This window comes from Gracilinanus agilis, chromosome 3 (assembly GCF_016433145.1).
Source record: "Gracilinanus agilis isolate LMUSP501 chromosome 3, AgileGrace, whole genome shotgun sequence".
Classification (NCBI taxonomy): domain Eukaryota; kingdom Metazoa; phylum Chordata; class Mammalia; order Didelphimorphia; family Didelphidae; genus Gracilinanus; species Gracilinanus agilis.
In genome coordinates, this window is record NC_058132.1 from 265686926 (window position 1) to 265707345 (window position 20420).

The window sequence follows — 20420 nt, forward strand, 5'->3', positions numbered from 1 at the left end:
CCCAGCTCTATGGGGATATCCAATGTCAGCTTGAGATTCGTGCCTCCATATTATTGCTGCTGATGAGCCTATGGGGTAGTGGATAGGGGTCTGGATTTTGAATTAGAGATTCTGGGGCTTGAATCTCAGCTCCTCTATACTGCCTCTGTGACATTGGGCAAATCATTATGCTCAATCTCTTTGGTCCTCAGTTTTCTTGTGTGTCAGATGAGGGACTAAATAGCTTCAAATGTCCCTTTCAACTATAAACCTAGGATCCTAGTCATAGGTATGTTTGGGGAAAAATGCCTACTAGACACCTTCATACAAGTGATACTTTTGTCTGACACTTTGGAATATTATTCATGGTCAAAAGATAGTGTTACTTCCTTCAGTAAAAAGTCAACAAATTTGATTCAACATAGATTTATTAGGTCTTTTTTTTATTACTAAGTATCTACATCATGGCAGCTAGGTGACACAGTGGATAGAGTTCCAGATATGGAATCAAAAAGAAAGACTTCTTTCCAGATGAAGAAATGTAGGCTCAGAAAACAGTCTCTTTCCCATGGCGACACAGCCAGTAAGTGTTGGCATTAGGATTTGAATTTTGACTTCTTGATTCTTTTTTTTTTTGACTTCTTGATTCTGAGCCAAACACTATCAGTTATGTGTCAATTGCCAGGCATTTCCAAAAGGCCAGTGAGATGGTACGGTGGATAGAGTGCCAGATCTAGAGTCAGGAAGATGAGTTTTCCTAAATTCAAATCTGGCCTCAGACACTAACCGTGTGACCCTATGTAACTCTGTTTGCCTCAGTTTCTTTATCTACAATATGAGCCGGAAAAGGAAATAGTCCAATGTATTTGCCAAGAAAACCTTAAATGAGGTCATGAAGACTTGGATACAACTGGAAAATAACTGAACAACACCTCTAACAATAAGGCAATCTTGGGTGCTCAGGTAAAAATGTAAAAATGCAAAATTGTCCTTGCCCTTAAGGACTTTATATTCTACTTTAGGAATACTAGGTATACAGAGTCAAGTAAATTCAGGATAATTTGAGGAGAGAGAATGATAAGCAGTTAGGGAACCAGTAAAGGCTTTGATTGAGAGACAAGAGCCCTGAAGAAAACGGTAAAGGTGGTGCATTCCTGGCATCGGAATCAGTCTATGGAAAAGCATTTGCAGAGAAATGGGAAATGGAGTGCTAAGGTCAGTTAGTCTAAAACTGTGAATGCATGAAAGGAAGTAACCTGAAGTCCCTCTGGAAAGATAGGGGAAAGGAAGAGACAGATTGTGGAAAGCTGTCAACATCGACCTGAGAAATTTGTATCAAATTGTAAAAGCAACAGAAAGTCACTACAGATTTTCAAGAATTGGCATGGTCAGTCCTGTGTCTAAAGGTTATTAATTGTCTAGCCATGTGGAGGATGTACCAGATAGGGACAAGAAGGAGACCTGATAAAGCAACAACAAGAAGTAACATTTTTATAGCACCTTCTATGTGCCAAGCACTGTGCTAAATTTACAAATACTCTTTCATTTTGTCCTCACAACACCCCTGGGAAATAGATGCTGGTTTTATCCCTATTTTATAGTAAACTGAGGCCGATAGAGGCTAGATTACTTCCCCAGAATTGCACAGCTATTAAATATCTGAAAATGGATATGAACTCAGGTCTTCCTGATGCCAGGGCCAGAGTTCCATCCACTGTGCCTCTTCCCTACCAAACTGCAGTGGATAACTATGTGAATGGAAACAAACAAACAGAATTGAGAGATATTTTGATGATAGACATGGCAAAGCTTGGCAACTGACTGACTATACACGGGAAAAGGAGAATGAAGGCTCAAAGATCATTCCTAAGTTGTGAATCCATGGTACTGTAAGGATAATGGTTCCCTCAAAAGGAATAGTCAAGTTTAGAGTTGGGGAAGGTTTATGAAGGAATACAAATTCTGCTTCCAATATGTTGAGTTTGAGATTCTCATATCTAGTATTATTCATAATAATACTACTAATAATAGCTAGTATTTATATAGTGCTTTAAGGTTTGCAGATATCATCTCATTTGAACTTCACAATAACTCAAGGACATTCATTTTATGAATGAGAACACTGAGGTAGACAGAGGTTATGATTTACTCAAGATTATGCAGCTAGTAAGTTTATAAGACTGGTTTTGAGCTCAAATCTATCCTGACTCTAAGTCCAGTTCTCTATCCACTATATCACTACCAGCCCAGGATAGATTTTTAAATTTTTTTTATTATAAAGATACTTTATCTTCAAAATTAGAACGGAATGTACAGGTCCAGAAATAATTTGTGTAGAGATAATCAAACTCATACTCTTGACATCCTCAAGGAGAAAATATAGAGAAAGAAGAAAAGTCCCAGCACAGAGTTTTGGAAGTCCATCATGTTTCATGGATATGAGATGGATGATAATCAGTAAAAAGAGACTGAGAAGAAACAAATTATACAGATAGGAGGAGAAGCAAAAGAGCAGTGTTATTAAAGGAATGAGAAAGAATCCAAAAGAAGAAGGTGAAGTAATATAAAAAAAAACTATAGAAAGGTCAAATGAGCAAAACTGAGAAAAGGTCATTGGATTTTATAACTAATAGATTACTTAGATCACTGGTATGCATGAAAAAAGCAATTTCTGTCAAATGATGATTTTGGAAGACATATTGCAAGGGAGTAATGAATTAATGGAAACTAAAGAAAGGGAAACAATGAAAGGGAAGAGAGATATTTAAAAAAGCCTGAGAGGATGACAGGATCAAGACAAGATCATATAGGAATTGGAAGGTCCATTTTAAATATTGGGCAAATTTATAAGCAGCAGGGAAGAAACAAAGGGATTCAAGGGAAGAGGACAAAGTACAGATTTGGACTTATACACTATGTGTTAAGATTATATTGAGGAAAAACGTGAGACCAAACCAGAGTTAATGGTTTGAGACAGCATTGAAGGGTATGTTGCCTATAGGCATGACAACAACTCCAAATCTTCTTGGATTCTCTCTCCCTTTTGTTGGCTTGCTCACTTTACCTGCACCTACTTTAGCAGATTGAGGTGGTTACCCAGAGGGATGGCCATGAACTGCTACTTAACTGAGAGTTATTTCAGGGTCCAAGGAGTTACTATTCTATGTGACTATTCCCACTAATACTAAGTGTAGAATTTTACTTATGTTAATAATGTTAATAATGTTAAAGGCTCATGAGCCCCCAACTGGTGTATTTTCTATTTGTAAATAAGCCTCACTCAATCAAAATTTTTGCTGAAAATGAAAATCAAAACTATATTTGACCAATAAATTTCACTTATGCTCTCCCATCAATACATATCCTGCCCATGGTGAAAGTAGGCACACACCTAAAGTCCTGTAATGATGAAGCACACATATAGAGAATGTATGTGGCTAGGGAAACTCACAATTCTGTGACTGCAGACACAATGTCCTTTTTTTTGTCTCAGGAAGTTAATAAAAGATTCTTGATATCTTCTGTGTTTAACAGATACTTACGCTGCTAAATTAAGTAGATCCATACAGTGTTTAACTAACACCTCACTGGCCAAAACATTTCAGCTAGACAACCTTAACCATTGAGTATCTTCTCTGATCATCTGCTTCCAAGAGATTGTTCTGCTTTACTGAGTTTGTTCCTTAGCAGAAGCTATATTATCAATCAATCCCAGATTCAGACTTCAACTGAAGTAATATTATACTCTTTTAGAAAATGACCTTTATCCAAATCTCCTCCCCTCTAAAACGTGTCCTTTATCCTCGTGTCTCCCCTCCATTCTACTCTACTCTGCAGGAATCTTTTTTTTCTACCTCTCATCAACAATGGATAGCAATGACAAGAAGCATCAGTCTTTTCTTTTCTCTTCTCAAAAAGAGTATGTTCTCCATATTCCTTTTTCTTGGCCATAGTTGGCAGAGAGAGAAAGTTTCTCATTGGATAACAAATGTACCCAGCAACAACTTACATCCCAGAGACAAAATTATGTTCTCTCTTTAACATTGTTCTGAAATGAGTCCTTTCACCTATTATTTCTTCTTTCTTGGTTCAGTAGCTAGAGCCTTTCTACAAATATTCCCATCTTGGCTTATAGTGAGTAACAAGATTTCATATTGTCTATAATTGGGTAAAATACATTTGTCCCATTGTCATAAAAACAATTCTGATATCCAGGATCCCCCAGTTATGAGCCTGAAAGGTTTCTCATTCTCTGTATGCAAATCGCTGAAGGATCCTGTGTTATTCATTCATCCCAATATTCTACAGTCTGTCATATTCAGATGAGTGACTGCTGTCACAGAACCCTGAGTTACGTTTAGGTTGGTAACTGCTTCTCTAAGGCAGAAGTGTGGACCTAGTCTTTTAAATAAATGAACTTATCAGTTGTTTCTCTTAGAAACTGAAGCAGGCTTATTTTCCAGGTAATTGAATTACCAAGAGTTTAAATACAAATTAATTTTAATATTATATATTACATATGAATATAATGTATTAAATATGGATTGATTATAGGTCACGGTAATAATAACTCATCTTAGGAGGAGAAAAGATAGATGGAAAGATTGAAGCATATGATGTCATAACCAAAAAGAAGAGTTCCAGGGTTCTGGGAAAAATGACAGCACAATTACAGTTAATGGTGAAATCAAGGATATTACTATACCTATAAGTGGCAGCAATGGAGTGAAAGTGTAGCTTTTGAAAGTGTAAGGAATAACGAACTAAGAAGCCAGGGTGTTAGTGGGGCCATGAGAATGAATATCAAAATTTTTTAATATAAGGATATAGATTAGAATGAATGGTAATGCCGTGATTTACACACTGATTGGCTTAAGAAATTGTGAGAATGACCTGGAAGTCAGTAGATTATTGCAATTCAACAAACATTTATTAAATATCTTCTATGTTCAGAGCAATATGCTACATAGATAAACAACACAGGACTTGTCCTTGAGGAGCTTATATTTTATGTGGGAAATTAAAACCTATATAAAACATGATACAGAGAAAAGAGAACTGTCTCTGCAATTAATGATGTAGGTTCAAATCGTCTGATGTTTATTACCTGTGTGACCTTGGGAAAGTCAATTTCTTCATCTGTAAAATAAGAGAGTTAGACTGGGTAGAGGATACATTAAGCACTTATGTGCTAGGTCTTGTGTTAACATCTAGTGATATGAATAAAATTAAATGAGATAGGTATTGCCCTACAGAAGCTAATATCTAATGGGAATAGCCTCTGTGATCTCCAATTTAAATACAATATAAAGAGAATTGGGCAAATGAACTAACAAGGATGAGCAGGAAAGTTGCCACAAAGATGTGGCAAATAAACTAAAAATTATGAGATACTGAGAAGAGTAGGAACAAAATTCCAGGCGTGGGTAAATGTTCATGCATATATATAAGGATAGAAGTTGAAGTGCTAAGCTTGGAGAGTAGTTAGTAATTAAACTAGCCTTGACTTGACAAGAACACAGAGTATGTGATAAAAAGCAATATGCGAATGGCAACAAAAGTCAGATGGTTGCTGTCTAACATGACCCACAATGCAAATATGCTGTTTGTTCATTGGTCCACATTATCATTGCAATACCTGCACTTAAGCAGAGGCCAGATCTCTAGCAGGCTCAATTCTTGAGACCAAAGCTGTAGGGCTGTAAGTAAAGGAAATATTCCATTGGTGATATATCTACAACAAAACTCAATGAGCTATATAGCCTACATACTACTGTATGAGAAGCCCCTAGTTCCAATCAAAGCCTTTTTATTCTGCTTTTTTTACTATTCTAATAGGATCCATTATCTGGATTTTATAATTAGAAATAATTTTAATAGTTCATACACATTTTTCCTTATAACATATAGTAAAAATAGCTGGTGTACATAATGCTTAAAGACTTCTCACGTACTCTATATGCATTACCTCATTTGAACCTCAGAACAACTTTGTGAGACAGATACTACAAGAATCATTGTCCCCATTTTACAGATGAAGGAATGGAGGTCAGAGAGCAGCTCCTTGCTCATGGCCACATAACTAGTAAGTATAGGCATCAGGATTTGAACCTTGAATTCTTGATTCTGGGCTGAACATAGTCACCTCCATTTCAATGTCTGGCCACCATTTCCAAAGGGGTTATTTAGTGGATAGAGGGATGGGCTTGGTGATAGCTTCATGAGTTCAAATCTGACCTTGGACACTTACTAGCTATGTGACCCCTAGGAAAGTCATTTAACCCTGTTTGCCTTAGTTTCATGATCTGTAAAATGAGCTGGAGAAGGAAATAGCAAACCACTGCAATATTTTTGCCAAGAAAATGCCAAATGGGGTCAGGAAGAGTCGGACAGAATTAAAAACAAATGAACAAATTATTTCTGCATTATAAATAAGGACATTGAAGTTTAGAGTCAAACAATATAGCTACTTACCAAATGAGTAGGTGATAGACTCAAACATAGATGTTCTGCCTCCAAATCAAGTGTTCTTTCTCCTATACCATACTGCCTCACACACAACTTAGGTGACAGTGAGAGAGAGCAAAAAGATGGCTGTCATTGATCACTGACAGTCATGGAAAGAGACAGTTAGCATGTTAACTACAAAGGACAACACCAAAAGCTATACAGTTAGTCTCTAAAATGAAAAACAAAAAGGCAGTTCAAGAAGAAACCTCAATAGCATCTGAGGTTTACCACTATGTTGTTGTTCAGTTATTTCAGTCGTGTCCAACTCTTCATGACTCCATTCGGGGTTTTCTTGGCAAAGATACTAGATTGGTTTGCCATGCCCTATTCCAAGTCATTTTACAGAGGAGGAAATTGAGGCCATCAGAGTTAGATGATTTCCCAAGGTCTCACTGCTATTAAGTGTTTGAGATTGGATTTGAACTCAGGTCTTCTTGATTCCAGATCTGGTATTCTATCTACGTACTACCTAGCCGACCATGGCTATGTTATTATACTCTAAAATCAACCATAGTTAGCAGATCATAAAGGATGAATGTTCCAGCATTAATTAATAGAAGTTACCAAAGGAATCCATCCTTTTTAAGAGCAACTAAGAGATTGCTTATTAAGATCTGTGACTCATATAGCCTGGTCATGTTGCTTATTTGCCTGAGTTTCCTTAACTATAAAACAGAGAGAATTAATACCAGCTAAGCAAGAATTTACAGGAAAACAAATGCTTTGAGTTTCTTGGGAAAATGTGAGTTCAGTGAATTCAAACTATTAGGTTTTATTACTGTTATTGTTATTGTAAGTCATGACTCCTTTCCTGTTATAGAAGTATAACTTTTGACTAAGCTAACCACAAAATTTTTGATTTCTCCAAGGGCAATTCTGGTCAATCCATTCTCTGCTTGAATGCAGAAAGCAGTTTCAATGACTTGGGCTACAGTTCCAATGGAAATGCTCATTCATTATCAGGAATAGCTTATTTTCCCTGACCAGTTGAACAGAAGTGATCACAGCCAGCAAATTGAACTATGTACGTTTTCTCAATTACCATTGTGCAAATAAAGATATTTTTATTCTTCTTGTTTATAGAATTACGCCAAATTTATTCCTGGAGCTACAGTAGGACTTCTTCAGAAAGACTCTGGAAACATCCTCCAGTTGATCATCTCAGCATACAAAGTATGGCACCTTATAGACTACATTTTTTAATGTAACTTTTGTCTGAAAGAGATAGCATTTTATTTCCTTTTAGTAATATTTTATTTTTGACCAATTACATTTAAAGACAATTTTTAACATTTGTTTTCTAACATTTGGGTTCCAAATTCTCTCCCTCCATCCCTCTCTTCCCCTGTCCCTGAGAAGTAAGCAATTGGATATAGGTTATACATGTGTAATCATGAAAAACATACTTTGTGTATGTGTGTGTCTGTGTGTGTGTCTGTGTACGCTTTAAAGCAAAACCATGTTTTTGTATCACTGAATGGCTTCTGTCAAGAATGTCTAAAGAAAAATCTTTGGAGGGCTTCCAAGGTACTTTGCTTTAATCTTTTTACTTAATTGAATAGCTCTCCTTCCTAAAAGGTAGAACACAGGATCTATGCCCCCCACATACACACGATCATATGTCTGGTCCTATAGTTGCAATTTATAAAACAGCACCCAACAATAAAACACTATCATCTGTTAAATTCTTTTCCTTGCTCTCACTGTGTGTTGTATAAGTCAGTCATAGTACCCCTGCAAGGCTCTTCTATAATGGCTCTAATAAAAAAAGAAAACCCCTAAAATGGCAGATAAAAAATAGAGGCAATTAGTCATGAAATAATTGTGCATAATGTAGTAAGGCAAGAAAATCTCTAAAGGGCCAATATGGATATGGGGTAAGTGGTGTTTTTTGACACAATAATTGGCAAATAACATAGCATTTTCTTTTTTTTCTCCTTCCTTCCTTCTTTCCTTTCCTTCCATCCTTCCTTCCTTCCTTTCTTCTCTTTTCCTTCCTTCCTTCCATTCTTCCTTCTTTCCTTTCTTCCTTCCTTCTTTTCTCTTTCTCTGTCTCTTTCTTTCAACTTTATTTCTTTCTTAGTAGCAACTCTAAGACAGAATTCTGGTCAAGGGCTAGGCAGAGTGGGTTAAGTGACTTGTCTAGGGTCACACAGACAAGAGATGTTGGTTATATTTGAACCCAGGTCCTCCCAACTCCAGGTCTGTCACTCTATCCACTGTACCACTTAGATGCCCCCTAACCTAGCATTTTTCAAATTAATAAAAAATTATTTTAATAAATTCCCACGTAAGTTTCACAAAGTTATATGATCTAGATTGTCTCCTTCCATTCTTTCCTCCCACGTTCCAGAGCTGATAAGCAATTCAATCAGGGTAATACATGGATTATCACACAAATCATATTTCCATAATTATTCATTTTTGCAAATAAATAATCTTATAAAACAAAACTCCACAATTATATTTGCAAATAAATAATCTTATAAAAAACTCCAAATAAACAAGTGATAAATCATATTTTTGAAATCTGCATTTCTACTCCAATAATTCTTTCTCTGGAGGTAGATAGCATTCTTTTTCATAAGTCCCTCAGAATTGTCCTAGATCTCTGTATTGCTGTTGGTAACTAAGTCTATCACATTTGATCATTCCACAATATTGCAGTCACTGTGTACAATGTTCTCCTGATTCTGCTTATTTCACTCTGCATCAGTTCATGAAGGTCTTTCCAGCTCTTTCGGAAATCATGTGGTTTATCATTCCTTACAGCACAATAGTCTTCCATCACCATCATATATGATAATTTGTTCATCCATTCCCTAATTGAAGGACATCCCTTTTAATATCCAATTCTTTGACACTACAAAAAGAACAGCTATAAATATTTTTGTACAATTAGGTCCTTTCCCATTTTTTTTTTATCGCTTTGGAATTACCAGATAAAAGGTATGCATTCTTTTTGCCCTTTGGGCATAATTCCAAAACACCCTTCAGAATGGCTGGATCACCTAATTTTGCCTCCAACATTTATCTTTTTCCTTTCCTGTCATATTGGCCATTCTGATAGGTGTGAGATGGTATCTCAGAGTTGTTTCTGTTTAGTGTTTCTCTAATCAAGAGGGATTTAGAGCATTTTTTCAAATGATTATTGATAGCTTTGATTTCTTCATCTGAAAACTGCTTATTCATATCCTTTGACCATTCATCAATTGGGGAATGGCTTGGATTCTTATAAATTTGACTTAGTTCCTTACATATTTGAGAAATGAGACCTTTATCAGAGAAATTCATTATAAAAATTACCCCCAGTTTGTTGTTTCCCTTCTAATCTTGGTTGATGTTTTTTTTTGTAGAACCCCCTTTTAATTTAATATAATTAAAATTATTCATTTTACATCTTGTAATGCTCTCTGTCTCTTGTTTGGTCATAAATTCTTCCCTTTTCAATAGATCTGACAGGTAAAATATTCTATGTTTCCCTCAAAATAATTTTTTAAGAAAAGAAACCACCAGTAGCAACCTCATTCTGGATTCTGCAGTTTGAAAGCAAGAGAGATTTCCATTGGTTTTATAGGTATATTTCTATAACTATATAGTTATTGGACTAGATTTTGCTAATCTGAGAACAGAATTTCTTCCTTCACCGACAGCAAACACCAATTTACTATGTACAGTATTAACTTCTAAGGTGCTACGGCCAAAAAATCCTCCTCGCTCCTTGGTTGTGCCCCACACTTGAGAGCAGTCCGTTGGTCTCTTCCCAGAAGTCTTTGAACTCAACCCAACTGACATTATTTTCCCTCCTCAGTGTTCCATCTGTCAATTCCAAAATGTAGGTTTGCTCAAAGTCTTATACTATGTATAGTATTGACTTCTGAGGTCTGATTCCATAATTAAAAAGAAAGAAGTATGGTTATCTGATGAGTGTCTTTCTATTCATTTTATTTCACAGAGTTTTCCTTACCTCTTTATCTTTTTTTTTTTGACAAAAAACCCTGAAAAATTACACACACACACACACACACACACACACACACACACACACAAAGTGGATCTTCTAATCCTGGAGAAGGAAGTGGATAAAGAGGTTATCAAACGCTACTGCCTCACAAGCTCAGTTTTGTAGTTTTTTACTCTCAAATTAAAAGCAAATGAATTATCCCTACCAATTCATCTATAATTACTCCCCCCCACTTTACATAACCCACTTCCAATCCAAGATAGATTCTGAACAGTCTTTCATACTCAAATATCTCATTTCAACAAAGAACTAAACATAAATTTGTCTTTTTTTGGTTAACGTGGGCTGCAGTTTTAGGGCCTACACTGCCATCCTTTGAAATTTCAGTTCACTTGACTCACATCAAAAATTTATCACCACATTAGTTCAGGCTTGAAATTCTTCCAGGTAGGAAAGCCAATCAACAAAAACACTATAAAATCCTTCTTCTCTGCCCATGCAGTAATTAAAGTTTTAATGTGTAGAATCTAATAAAAAATACAAGGTGATCCTTTACTGAATGAGAACACACTCCAATTCCTTTACTCTAGCATTTTCAAATTAGTTCCCTTCTACATCTTCAAAGGAATTAAGGAAATTGGGAAAGAGTGAATTGTCAAAATATTTGTTAAAAGATATTGTCATATTTCCTCTTCCTTGATTATGCCCCTGCTTGCTTAAATGAAAGTTTATTTTTATACAAGATCTGTGTGTGTGTGTGTGTGTGTGTGTGTGTGTGTGTGTGTGTGTGAGAGAGAGAGAGAGAGAGAGAGAGAGAGAGAGAGAGAGAGAGAGAGAGAGAGAGAGAGAGAGATTTATGATCTAGAAGTAGAAGTGAAATTTGTAGGATATTTGAAACAAAAATTGTTGATCATTTGAATTAAGCCTCCATTATTTTCAAATACGCTAACATACAAGTAAGCAAATACTTTACAGAAGACTTAGAATTGATTTTAAAGTGTTACTGAAACATCAGAACTGATGACAAGCATTTTAAAAAACTTTTTTGTGTTAGTAAATGTTTTTTCAATTAAACATTTAATTTTTATCGCCTACATCTGGCCCATTAGAAAAAGATTAAATCCTTATATTAGATATGCATGGTCCAGGAAAATAATTTTCCACATAATATTGTTTTCCAAAACTATATGTCTCATTCTGCATTTTGAGTCCATCCCCTCTCTGACGGAAATTGCTCATCATTGGGCCTCTACAGTCACAACTGGTCATTGCCTTGATCAGAGTTTTAATGTTTTATTAAGTTGTCTTTACATTGTTTTTGTTATGTATCAATTGAATATATATGTTTCACTGATTCTTCTCACTTCACTCTGTATCAGTTCATACAAATCTTCTCAGGATTCTCTAAAATTTTCTCCTTTATTATTTCTTTAGCACAACAGTATTTTATTACACTCATATGCCATAATTTGTTTAGTCATATCCCAATTGATGGGCACTCCCTTGCTTTCAAGTTTCAAATTATTCTTCGAATCTTTTGTTTATTTTAATGGAATTTCTTTTATAATGGCAATGTAGCTCAGTGGATTGAATGTGGAGTCGAACAGATCTAATTCTATTCTTGCCACCAAAATCTTATGGTTCTTTGATCATGGACTAACTACTTACCAAAAAGACCCATCCCTGATTTTACAAATGGGGAAACCGAGACCTAGGAAAATGAAGAGACTTTCTCTAGGTAAAATACGTAGGAAGAATCAGAAGATTTGGAACCCAGGTCCTGAGACAATAGAACCAATGCTTTTTCCACTACACTAACTTCTCTGAATTTCAGATGATTTCCTCAGATAATAAATCATAGATAGATTACTTCTGCTTCAGTAGAAGGAATAGTTATCCTGACAAGAAATAAGAGGTTCATAGATTTTTTTAGCTGAAAAGGAACTCAGGAACAATATAATCCAGGTTCCTTATGTGACAGTTAGGGAAACTAAGGCTCATAGGGCATAAGTCACTTATCCTAGGACATAGAAGTAGTAAGCAATCAGAGGTGGGATTTGAACCTTTGTTCAAATCCATCCCTTTTTCCTTGGCCTTAAATTCTTTAATCTTCTTAAGACTCTATTATATATGGATTACATCTAACTCTGTGGAGGGAATTCTTATGCAGACAAAATTGAAGCTTCTTAATATACTTTGAGCTAAACTTTGAAGTTTCTCAGTAGATAGAGCTATGGACCTGGAGTGAGGAAGACCCGAGTTCAAATCCAGCACCAGACACTAACTGTATGAACCTGGACAAGTCACTTAACCTCTTTCTGCCTCAGTTTATTTGTCTGTAAAACAGAGATAATAGCAACTACTTCCCAGGGTCATTGTTAAGATCAAATGAGATAATATTTGTAAATTGACTTGCAAATCCTAATGCAGTTATACAATATTAAATTTATTATCTAAAAGGTTTTATCAAAACCATGTCTTTAGATTTTTGGCATTGCTTTAGCTGAAATATCAACTCAATTGCTATGCCACAAGCTTTTTACAGTTGAAAGTGAAAAAAGAACCATACAGTGCTAATAAATAAAATGCATTCTAGCTTACTGAAAAAGATTTATGATATTCTAAAAGGTCTGAGGCATTTCATTTGTTGTTATAGTTCGATGAGATGAACTTTAAAATCAGCAACATTCCACTGTGTCAAAGTGATAATCAGATTTAAACACTGGACAAGCATTCATCTGGATGAATACACCGAGGATATCAGTGAACAGGTGACCTTGTTTGGTGATGACACTGAATGTTCTCAAGATTTTTTTTTAGTTCCCGTGAAATTTAGATGAAAATATCCTCCACGAAATTTGCAACAACAAAAAAAGGAAATATGTTGTTTCAATGACTCTATGATGAAATTTCCTTCCTTTTTACAAAGCTTTTCCTCCTTTAATTTCTGTGCTTGAAACTAAATTGTTTGGGAAATATAATTGTTTTTTTTAAGTTTAAGGCAAGAATGAGCTTGTCTTAGAGTCAGGAGTTCCCAGATTCAAATCTGCTACATGCTGGCTGTAGGACCTTGGGTAAGTCACTTGACCTCTCACTGCCCCAGGCAACTGACTAAATTTTAGAATAATTTGATTTTATTAATCTTTGAAATCAGAGGGATAGAGACAAAGACAAAGACAGATAGACACAGAGACAGAGAGGGAAAATGATCAGAGAGAGAAATTGTGATGAAACTTTTTTTGCAAATCTTATAGAAGATATTTTATTCTATTTCACATGAACCAGCAAAATAACTCTAAAACATACAGTGTCACAACAAAACAAGGTAACTGTCCTCAGGAACCTTTTACAGGCATACCTGAAAGATATTCTGGATTCATTTCCAGACCACAACAAGAAAGCAAATATCACAATATAGTGACCCACATCAATTTTTTGGCTTTCCAGTGTATAGGAAAGTTAATTTACACATACTATAATCTATTAAGTATGCAATAGTATTATATCTAAAAATGTAGTATGTACCTTAATTAAACAATACTTTATTGCTAACCAATGCCTTCTATGAGTCATGCCCTTTTTGCTAGTAGAGGGTCTTGTCTGGATGTTGAGGGCTGCTGACATACTGATACTGGTGGTGGTTTCTCAAGGTTGAGGTGGCTATGGCAATTTCTTAAAATAAGACAATAATATATTATACTATAAAGACTGATTCTTCCTTTTACTTAAACACGTGGAGGCCATTGTAGGGTTATTAATTGATCCAATTTCAATATTGCTGTGTCTCAGAGAATAGGGAGGCCTCAGGGGATGAGAGGTGAAGACAAGTAGGTTGAATAGTCAGAACACAGACAACATTCATTGATTAAGTTCACCTCATTATATGGGTGCAGATCATGACTTTCCAAAACAATTAAAATAGTAATATATAAGATTACTGATCACAGATCACTGTGACAGATATAATCATGTAAAAGCCTAAAATAGTGTGAGAATTACCAATATAGGACACAGAAAAAGGATGGAAAATAGCATCAATAGACTTGCTCAAGGCAAGGTTGCCACAAACCTTCAACTTGTTAAGGAAAAAAAGTAATATCTGCAAAAAAAGCAATACAATGAGGTATGCCTGTACTTATATTCTGAGTATTTTGAGAGAGAGAGAGAGAGAGAGAGAGAGAGAGAAAGAGAGAGAGAGAGAGAGAGAGAGAGAGAGAGAGAGAGAGAGAGGAAAGAAGAAGGAGAAGGAAAAGAAGAAGAAGAAGGAGAAGGAGAAGAAGAAGAAGAAGAAGAAGAAGAAGAAGAAGAAGAAGAAGAAGAAGAAGAAGAAGAAGAAGAAGAAGAAGAAGAAGAAGGAAGAAAGAAGAAAAGAAAGAAAGAAAAATAGAAAAGAAAAGAAGAGAAAAGAAAAGAAAAGAAAAGAAAAAAGAAAAGAAGAAAAGAGAGAGGGAGAATAAGGTGGAGAGGGAGATTAAGAGGGAGAGGCAGGCAGAGAGAAATAAACAAATATGAGGAATTCAGAGAAACATGGGAATATTTTTGAGGAGTGGTTCATTGACTAGAGTGTTAGAGTTGAAGTTAGGAAAAGCCTAAATGTCATCTCAGACATTAGCTCTGGGATCAAGGGAAGTTATTTAATGTCTCTCTGCCTCAGTTTCCTTTTCTATAAACTCTTTTAAGTTGGACTAGTCTTTGATCTTATGAAATTAGAATCAAAAGAAGTAAATTGATTACAGCAATATAAATGGAAAGCTTGTTGAAAGGAAATTGAAATTCAACTGGAAAAAAGCTTAGGACAACAAATTAAGTAATATACCCCAGACCAACTATGGTAAAGAGGTAGGAAACAACTAGGAAAGAAAATCCTCTCCATTGTCAAAGATAGACAGTGTATCTACTGTTTTTAATTGGTTTTCTTTCACAAGAAAGAGTTTAATGAAATAGAAGGTAAAATAACAAAAAAGATAAAACCATTTAAAAACAACTATATTCTCTAAAGTAGAAGAAGAATATTTGGCAAGTCTAAGAAAGGATATTTGGATCTCTTCTACACATTGCATTTTGAAGGAAAAAAAAACAGCCAAGTATTTGTCTAACGAAAGTGTTTTTCTTTGGGGCAAGAAGAAAAGAGGAAGGTGGAGAAATTTTAGAATTTGCCCAACTAAGTGAAGCTGGATCAAAAGAATTAGGATCTTACTCCAATGATGGCAAAATAATTACCTGGGAAAATGTGAATTTTAATATGCATTTCGATGCCAAAAATAAAACAAAATGGAAAAAAATAGAATAGCAATAGTGTTAATAATGTAGAAAATGCTAAGAAAGAAATTTCATTGTGGCAAAGGTTAAAGTAGAATGTCATGCAATAATGGCATTCCATTGCTCACTAATGAAGCCCTACAAATAAGCTCCAGGGATTTCTTGCCCATCTGGCATGTAAATGTAAAATGAGCCATTCCTATGCTATGACCCATAGCACTCTATCCAGTGACACACCTCTTATTGCCACTCAGTAAATATTAACTAAATTGAAAGGAGCAGCTCATGACAAGTGGCACTAAAAGTTCAGTTTTAACTACAGCATGAATCACCTAGAAATTTTTTTATGGGAGAGAAGGGAGGTTCGGGATGTTTGTAGGAAACTCCCTGGCATAGAAATTCCCTACTCCAATGTAGACTGGCATCTCTTCATGTCTTAAAGTTTTGCCTGGGGACCTAAAAAGTTAAGTGACTTACCAATGGAAAATACTGTTATTGTTTGATCATTCGGTTTGTTATTCTCTGTGACGCCATAGACCTTTACATAGCATTCCAGGCTCTTCTGTCCTCCACTATTGACCATGGAGTTTTCTTAGCAAAGATAGTATAGCGATTTGCCATTTCCTTATCTGGTGGATCACCTGTTGTCTGAGTTCTCCACTATGACCTGTCCTTCTTGGTTTACCCTGAACAGAATAGTTCATAGTTTCAGTGAGCTAAGCAAGCCTCTCTGCCATGACAAGTCAGTGGTCCAGGAGCACATGGAAAATGTGTCAAAAGAGAAAGGAAGAGGAGAACAGAACAAGCATTTGTTAATCACTTGCTCTGTGACAAGGTACTATGCAAAGTTCTTTACAAATATTATCCCACTTGATTTTCTCAACCATTCTGGGAGGTAGGTATTATTAGTGTCTTCATTTTATAATTAGAGGAATTGAGTCAGACTGAAGTTAAGTAACTCTCCCAGAGTCATCCAACTAGTAAATGTCTGAGACTGGAATTGAACTTCAGTTCCTCTTGACTCCAGGAAAACTCTTATCCCCTGAACCACCTTGCTGCTTCAGGAGATAGGACTAGAACCCAAGACTACCTGGTGATATGGTTCCTCAATCCACTGCTCCATCCACCCCTCGGTATCTGTTTAGGACTCAAAAAAAATATTTGTCCATTGACTGGTTTTTCTTGTGATTCTCTGAAGTTCATTTAAGCCTCAGGCACATTCATTATTAATTTTTCTTAATAAGTTTTTGGCTGTTACACAGTTTTCTTGTCTGTTTCCAAAGGAGTTACGATCAGAAGTGGAACTGGAGGTACTGGGAGACACAGAGGGACTGAGCCTCTCATTCACTGCTGTCTGCAATAATGGCACCATCTTTCCACATCAAAAAAAATGCTCTCATATAAAAGTGGGAGGCACAGTAAGTAAATGGCCAATTTTCAGTTTAAGAACTATTCTGATAAGTGGAAAAATTCTTTGAAATGCTGAAGCTGGACTTCTCCATTCAATGCCTTTAATTAATTCCTTTCAAAAACTTCAAGAGCATTTTCCAGACAATAACTAAAATATGTTTATTTTGTGCCATGCGTGTGTTTGTAAAAGCGATTCTTGTGTAGTATCTGCTTCTGAAAATCCATTTTTGTGTGGGTGTAGGGGGAGACTAAAGAAGCAAATGATTAGTTTTTTTTCTTTTCCAGGCAACATTCAATGTGACCATAAGTCTACAAACCTGTGAGAAAAGAAGTAGGCACATCACCATCAAGCCCGTGGGCCTGGCAGATGCCCTAGAAATTGAGATTCATCCCCAATGTAGCTGCAGTTGTCAAAAGGACATGGAAGTGAATAGTTCCCAGTGTAGTGGAGGGAAGGGATCCTTCCAGTGTGGTGTGTGTATTTGCAACCCTGGCTACATGGGCCCTCTCTGTGAATGCGATGAGAACGCCCTGAGCACTGACTCGTGTCGAGATGCCCTGGGTCATCCCTCTTGCAGCGGAAGGGGAGACTGCTATTGTGGACAATGCATTTGCCACTTGTCCACCTATGGAAAGGTGTATGGGACCTACTGTGAATGTGACAATTTTTCCTGTGTGAGACATAAAGGATTGATATGTGGAGGTACGTAGCCTTTAAAGTTGTGTTTTATATATTTCCAAGGTGATATAAATTATTAGAAATTTAAGTCAATGTATAGTCAGCACATTTATCCCAGTTTCCAAGGCAAAGTAGCTGCCCAGGATACCTTGGCGGGTTAGGTGAGTTACTGGCTTAAACCCTGACCCATGGCAATCAGGCTTTCTGGTTTTTACCTTACTCTCCTCTTCACTTCATCTTCTCATTTAACATTTTTCTCAGTGCTTAAGCAGATAAAAAATCACATTGTCACGAAGCTGATTAATAATGATTGTTTAAAAGAGTACGACACTAAGTTTTAAAGGGTGTTCTGCATATATTTTATCCTTACAACAATTCTATGAGCTAGATGGCTAAAATATAATACCCATTTTATAGATGAGGAAACCAAAGTTCATAAAAAAAAATTTAAATGGTTTCCCCCAAGGTCATATGGGCAATGACTTCTAGTTCTAGATCCAGTACAAATGTAATGTATACAAAAATATTTAGTATACCTTAAAGTATTATATTAATGTACCCATTATTATTATTGTTATCAGCCATTTTTTAATAATGTTCAGCTCTTTGTAACCCCATTTGAAGTTTTCTTAGAAGAAGTACTATAATGTTTTGTCATTTTCTTCTCCAGCTCATTCTATAGATTAGGAAACTAAGGCACACAAGGTTAAATGACTTGCCCAAGGTCATATAGCCAGTGTCTGAGGTCAGATTTGACCTCATGAAGTGGAGTCTTCCTGACTCCAGGGCGTAAGCTCTATTTACTATATCACTTAGCTGCCCATTCTTAACATCATCAACATCATTAATATACCATTATTACCCAGTATTTGCAAAATTATAAAATTGCTCCCCACTAAATTTTCCCAGCTCCAACTTGGTCCTATTGTCCAGGCTCTTAAATCTACCCTTCAATCTTTGCTTCCATCTAAGGAGGCAAGGACAATTGTTGGAACATGACCGTGAAGGGAAAGGGAGAAAAGGGTTGTTCTCCTCAATAAAAAAACAGAGGAGTTGCCGAATGTCAGACAACCGAATAAAATAACACATATAGGAAATCTACATGTGAAAGATACTTTTTGAAGTCAGAAGGATAAGATCTCTAGAAATTTTGAAATCATCAAGAAAAAATCAAATCACATTTTTTCCCTTTCCTAAATGGTCAGAGCAATGAAATAATAGAAAATGCATGCAATCCTATATATCATAACTATTTGTAGTTCCTTTCCTTCCTTTAAATATATAAAGTGATGGAAAACATCTTAATAATGGTAGGTCCTTCCTTCCTTCCTTCCTTCCTTTCTTCCTTCCTCCCTTCCTTCCTTCCCTCCTACTAAGTGCCTACTAGTTCTAGAATACTTAATTAAAGGAAGGGAGAAAGGAAGGAAGGGAGGAAGGAAAGAAGGAAGGAAAGAAAAATGAAGAAGGACCTACCATTATCAAGATGTTTTCCATCACTTATTTTTATCACCTTCAAGGACAGCTAAAAATTGAAGTTTTGCTTATATTGAGACAAGCTTCTCTACTCATTCTCATGTTGGTTTAACTTTGCTTTTAGTGTGAGCTCAGTTTGTCTTCTTTGTTGTAAAAGATATAGAAATCTGAGTTAAGTAAGAGGTAAGAAGAAAAAGAGGCTGCAACATATAAAGGCCTCAACATCTTCTTATAAGAGAAATATGTATTTAAAGTCCCAGATTCCCTTTCTGTATCAAATACTGAAGATATCTGTATTTGCCTGGTACTGTCCCTGGGGTATTGCTTATCATAAGTTAGTCATATTCAATGACAGTACCATCTTCTCTTATTTTTGAGTCTTAATTTTTAATCCTAAGGAATTAAAGCAACAACAAATGGATAACAACAAAATTCTTCCTATCTTTTGATTTTCTTATGTATTTATAAGCAGAGGTACACTTAGATTCTTAAGAAGAGTTAATATTTTCTTGACCATTTGGCTCAAAAGTGAACAGTTGCCAAAATTTAGTTATTTCAGATAAAACTGTTTAAAATCTTTAGCATGCTCTACTTTTGAACCCAGAAAATACTTATTGCTTTATATGTCAAGAAGACTTAAATTTTTTAATTAACCCTCAAAGGGCATTACCATTCCCCCTCCCTGGCTCAACCCAAGTAAGTTAGATGTAAGGAGTTTAAAGATGAGAAATTGAGATATAGACAGTTGAATTGACTTTTACAGATAGACAAGAAACAGCAAAGCCAGAATTCAAACTCAGGTCCTCTAGCTCCATATCCAATATACTTTCCCCTCTGATAATGCTAAAACCAGATATTTGCAGTTTCTTCATTCTGCTCTGTCTCATTACAGCCATTAAGAACTTTTAAAAATGTCTACTAGGCATTTTTTAGAGCAAAGATGTGCTTTTTGTTACCCAATCCCTTTTGGAACCTGAGTACTTTTATTTGATGGCTTTTATAAATCACTTTCATTTCCCCAGAATCACTCACAGTGTGGACATGCTTCTTCCATCACCTAAAATTTAGTACCACTCTTTTGTGGGGAAGGAAAAGGAAAATTTAATTTAGTCACTAGCTTGCATATTAACACTAAGCTACAGCATG

The 20420-nt window shown here is 35.7% G+C and overlaps 1 protein-coding gene across 4 annotated transcripts in view; it reads left to right on the plus strand.

Annotated features, from left to right (window-relative positions):
• The window catches only part of ITGB6 (integrin subunit beta 6), a 94423-nt gene that overhangs the window by 43197 nt on the left and 30806 nt on the right, over positions 1–20420 (plus strand). For all 4 annotated transcript variants that reach the window (XM_044669839.1, XM_044669841.1, XM_044669840.1 and 1 more), the window contains 3 exons: positions 7573–7662; positions 16996–17130; positions 17408–17825. In XM_044669839.1, the coding sequence (XP_044525774.1) occupies positions 7573–7662; positions 16996–17130; positions 17408–17825 (643 nt within the window). The remainder of the gene's footprint in view (positions 1–7572; positions 7663–16995; positions 17131–17407; positions 17826–20420) is intronic.